Here is a 3,921-nt window from a genome sequence, read left to right as displayed (position 1 = left end):
TTGCATTTTTTCTTTTATAAACAGCTACTGTTTTTGGTCCTGAATACCCCCCTCCTTCCTCATCTTATTTAGCCATCTCATTTGAATTCCCGGTTTATGGAATTACTGCCAGTTAGCGTCTAACCCTTGATCAGTCATATTTGATTACAACAATGCTCAAGTTAACAAGAACCGGCCTTCTCACAGCAAAATCGCTGACAAGCCTAAGGTTTATGTCTGCTTTGCCTCAACCACAAACCCAGCCTTCTATCAAGCATACAGGGGTAAATTTAAATAACTATTAATTAATTTATTTATTTTTCGGAGTACATATTTTTAAAAAATCTGTTTATATTGGATTAACAACCATTAAGTATAAAAAGTATATGAATTCAGATAACAAATCATGTTTGACATATGTTTTTCCTTTAATGAATCTTATCTCAGCCTGTTTTTTATCTCTTGTAATGAGAATTATCACAGAAATTTTCTATCTTTAAGTAAGAAATTTGCATCAAATTATCTGTTTATATTTTTGATTTCTTATTCTGTAATTTATTGTAGTTTTATACCCACCTGCCAATGCTAATTCATATTTACTCAATATGATCAATAGAACTAAGGATTATCTATTAGAGTTTTTTCTATCTCTGTAAATAAACTTAGCAAACCTGTAAATACAGATATTTGAGAGTTGTTCAAATAACTTTTCAATAAAAAGATTATTGAAATCCATTGAGTATTAAGTCAATTCTCACTAGAAACAGATTATGTAAGGTAAAATTAGTGCCTATGGTTCTAGACCTACTGTAACTGATTGATACCAATTGTTGTAATAGAAGGTAATAGTTTACCTAATTGGCAATATGTTTGACATTCCTAACATTAAGCTGTATTCCATGGAGATTGATTTCATAATGTATTTATTTTCTGCATTTCAGTACTTAGTTACCTTAATGTAATGTTATTTACTAACCAACATTTGTTTTTATAATTTTTTATTAGATATTTATTAACAATGAATGGTGTAATTCGAGATCTGGAAAAACATTTGAAACTGTTGATCCTGCTACTGGACAAGTTATTACAGAAGTCAGTCGTGGAGATAAGGTAATCATTATTTATCTAGAATTATAAAGATTTTTTTGCTATCAAACCTTTCACAATTACTTTATTTTATTTAGAATTAAATTTATTATTACTTCAATTTTTTTCCTAAGTTTAATTGCTTGTTCCAAAAACAAAATTAACATTACATTGATATGAAGTTGGGGATTTTCTTAATCTTCATTATTTGTATAAATTTGGAGAAAAAAGACAGAGGAAAATACTTAAGGTTACTAATTTTTTATTATGATTATTTAGCCTTGAAAAGTTTAAAAAAAATGTCATCCTTTTTATTGTTTTTCTGGTAGAAAGACTTTCCATGAGTCATTAACTTTGTTTTGTTATAACTTGAAATATTTATGCTTTAATATCCTTCCATTAAAGAATTACATTTTAATGAGCATCAAACAGTTTCTTTCAAAATGTATTTTGTGTTTTTTCACCTTCATATTATATCAACTTCACTTACTAGCTATAGTTATTGATTTAATAGATTTCAAATTTCTTATTTAGAACATTATGAAAAGTAAGGCTAATTTCTTTGGATATTAAATTTCATATCTCTATTTTACTAATTATTAGTGCATAACGAATGCAATTTTTTGCAGAATATAAATTATGATATTGTTGTGTTTTTAAGTATACATACTATCAGAAATTTGATCAGTTATAACTCAGTAATAATTATTATTATTAAGTAACATCTAAAGGTTTACTAAGAGGTAACATTGTGAAAAAAATAAATAAATAATCTATTGACATTTGGAGTCATCAATGCATTAATATGAAACCTATTTTCTCAATTTTAGCTGACAATTATTTTTAGAACCCAAAATTATCTACTTATATTTTTTATTAGCTTTGTATAATTTTTTTTATTTCAGATGTGTAACCTAGACCCTTTTTTTTATTTTTATTTTCAAGGTCATTCCTTTCTCTTTTGAATTGTTTATTTAAGATAATGTGTTTATATTTACAGGTATAATGAAAGTAAATATAATAAATTGAGTAAAAATAGTTATTAAAAGTGATTAATGTTAAATTAGGTTTTCGAATAGTTTGCATTATTGCCAAATATACATTATATGATATCTTTCATTACAATAAATTAATATACTCCCTATTGTTTTTATATTATAGGAATAGGATTTATATAATATATACTTAGTAATAATGGACAGATTTGAAATCCTATATTAAATGTTAATTACAAGCAATAGTTATTTTTATCCAATTTATTATATTTATCTTTATTATCGAGTAGTTATCAAAAGATATGTTATCAAGAGGTATTGTCATACCTTACTAGTAAGCTTATCAAATAAAAAAGTCTTATCATCACTTCAAGATTAAGGAAAGAAATTTCTTCACTGTTTTGATCATAAGTTTTAATATGGTGTCCTATTGATTATATTTTCTTATAATAATTGAGTAATTAATGAAAATATTTTTCTCAAGTTGTTGATTTGTCCTTTCCTTTTAGATTAACTACAAATCTTATTTTCTATTGAAATTTCAATAAAATTATTATATGCTAAGAATGATTGGATTTTTAGTGTTTAAAAAAATCCTTATGTTAGGATTATTGATTTCATCATTCTATGTTTAATGAGAGTTAAGTATTTTTTGTATAAGTAGTATAAAAAATATATTTTGAATTTATTATCTCATTAGAAAAGGAAATTAAAAATAAATTTAGCATTAATTAATTATTTACTAGGATTGATAATAAATTAGTCTATTATTTTTTTTTATCTTTTTAAGAAGTTTCCTTTTATTACTTCTTTAATTTATTTTAACATACATACAACTTTCTGGGCGTTTGCTCAATATTCAGTTCATTGTTCTACAAAAAATAATTATAGTAATGTTCTATCAACGGTTTTTAAAAATTATACAGCTAATTTCAAATAAATATGTTTAAATTAATTGTAAGTTATTTAAATATAATTTACTATTTACCCAGTTATTTTTACAATTATATATCAATTTGCAACTTTAACAATTTTTTGAATTTGTTTTCTTACCTTTAATTATATGATTTACTCATGTCAACCCAAATTAGAAACAACCTTTCATTTTCAAAATCTTGAATATACGTTAAAAATATTTCTTGTTTTTTATTAATCATAAGTGTTTTCTTATTTGTCCTAACTGTCTGAGAATAACAAATGAAACTCTACTTTAATTAATTGTGTTGTTAAATTTTAATGTTACTAATTGTTTTTTATTGTTACCTCAGCATTAACATTTATTTTTTATTATTTCCATCTTTCTCTGCTTTATTTCACTGGACTGTGTCAACGTTATTGACTTCGGAATTTTACTAATCCTATCTATCTGTTTTACATTTACTCTAATTTAACTCTTCACTAATTCTTTATTGTTTTAAAAATCTATTTTATTAATGATATCCACTTAATGCTGGTTTTAAAATTTACAACGGCTTTTATATTATTCATTATATATAAGTATTTCCTAGTTTTTACATCCTCCATCTTATTAAAAATATTTGCTTCATTAAAACTAAATTCATGGTTATTTAATGTACTATATCTTACCAAAAATGTGCCATTGTAAAATGACTAATCACGAACAAGACCTTTGATTTGAACAAGATTTGAACTCTTAAGTGAAGACTTGATTATTAAAAATGATATAATAATAATTTTGCTTGAGTACTTCAATAGCTTGTTTGCACGACTAAATAATGGAAAAGTCCTGGGCAAGTTCTAGGAATCATATTTAAGTATATTTACATCTTTATCTTACACTGATATAATTGTAAAAATAAAATCTTTTTTTTAATATCTATTCTTTATGAAGCTTATACAT

At 24.0% G+C, this 3,921-nt stretch overlaps 1 protein-coding gene across 1 annotated transcript in view; it reads left to right on the top strand.

The window, feature by feature from the left end:
* Window positions 1-48: 48 nt before the first annotated feature.
* The window catches only part of LOC106677483 (aldehyde dehydrogenase, mitochondrial), a 9,944-nt gene continuing 6,071 nt past the window's right edge, over window positions 49-3,921 (top strand). Inside the window, exons 1-2 of the mRNA XM_014415455.3 lie at window positions 49-263; window positions 985-1,089. Coding sequence (XP_014270941.1) covers window positions 153-263; window positions 985-1,089 — 216 coding nt within the window. The 5' untranslated portion in view covers window positions 49-152. The remainder of the gene's footprint in view (window positions 264-984; window positions 1,090-3,921) is intronic.

The sequence above is a fragment of the Halyomorpha halys genome, unplaced genomic scaffold, assembly GCF_000696795.3.
Source record: "Halyomorpha halys isolate HHAL.00 unplaced genomic scaffold, Hhal_1.1 Scaffold100.1, whole genome shotgun sequence".
In the NCBI taxonomy this organism is placed as follows: domain Eukaryota; kingdom Metazoa; phylum Arthropoda; class Insecta; order Hemiptera; family Pentatomidae; genus Halyomorpha; species Halyomorpha halys.
The sequence above is the reverse complement of the archived record's forward strand: the minus strand, read 5'-3'. Positions and strand labels throughout refer to the sequence as shown.